Source organism: Phaethon lepturus, unplaced genomic scaffold (genome assembly GCF_000687285.1).
Source record: "Phaethon lepturus isolate BGI_N335 unplaced genomic scaffold, ASM68728v1 scaffold36443, whole genome shotgun sequence".
Lineage (NCBI taxonomy): Eukaryota > Metazoa > Chordata > Aves > Phaethontiformes > Phaethontidae > Phaethon > Phaethon lepturus.
The window spans coordinates 860-1468 of NW_010528963.1; the positions used below are offsets into that span (position 1 = coordinate 860).

General features: G+C 62.9%; 1 protein-coding gene across 1 annotated transcript in view; it reads left to right on the forward strand.

The window, feature by feature from the left end:
• Positions 1-108: 108 nt before the first annotated feature.
• The window catches only part of LOC104618268 (pleckstrin homology domain-containing family B member 1-like), a gene marked incomplete at its 5' end in the record, with an annotated part of 1112 nt that continues 611 nt past the window's right edge, over positions 109-609 (forward strand). The window contains one exon of the mRNA XM_010283814.1: positions 109-261. Within this exon, the coding sequence (XP_010282116.1) occupies positions 109-261 (153 nt within the window). The remainder of the gene's footprint in view (positions 262-609) is intronic.

Genomic DNA, 609 nt, shown 5'->3' on the forward strand with positions numbered 1-609 from the left:
TTGGTGGATCCGGTTGCAAATTTGGGGGACAGCGTTGGGTCTCATCAGGGCGCTGGCTGCATCCCACCGGCCTCGCTGGGGTCCTTCACCTCCTGCCCATCCCCTCAGGCTCCATCCTGCGCCGCTGGAAAAGAAACTGGTTCGTCCTCTACCTGGATGGCAGTTTGGTTTACTACCACGACGAGACGCAGCGCAACATGGACGGCCGGATCCACATCAAATACAGCTGTCGGGACGTGAGGACCGGCCGCGAGTGCCGAGGTGAGCAAAGCCCCGTGCTGGGCTCTCCGCGTAGCTGTAACCCTTTGGGACACCCCAAAAATCATCCAGGCAGCCTAATTCATCCCGTTCCAGCTCCCAGCCAGCGCCGGGCTGTCCCCCACCCCGAGATGCACGCTGCATCTTCTCTTCCACTGCTTTTCCGCGGGGAAGGAAGGAAGGAGAAACTCTCCTCCTGGTTTGTGCTTGTTCAAAACATGATCCCCCGGCCCTGACTCGGCCCTCGCCGTCTCGCACAAACAAGGAGAACAAAGCAGTGGCTCGGCCCACGGCCGCCGCACAAAGCGGCTTTCTTGGGCCGCGCGCGGGGGGGGGGCGCGGGGGCCGCGG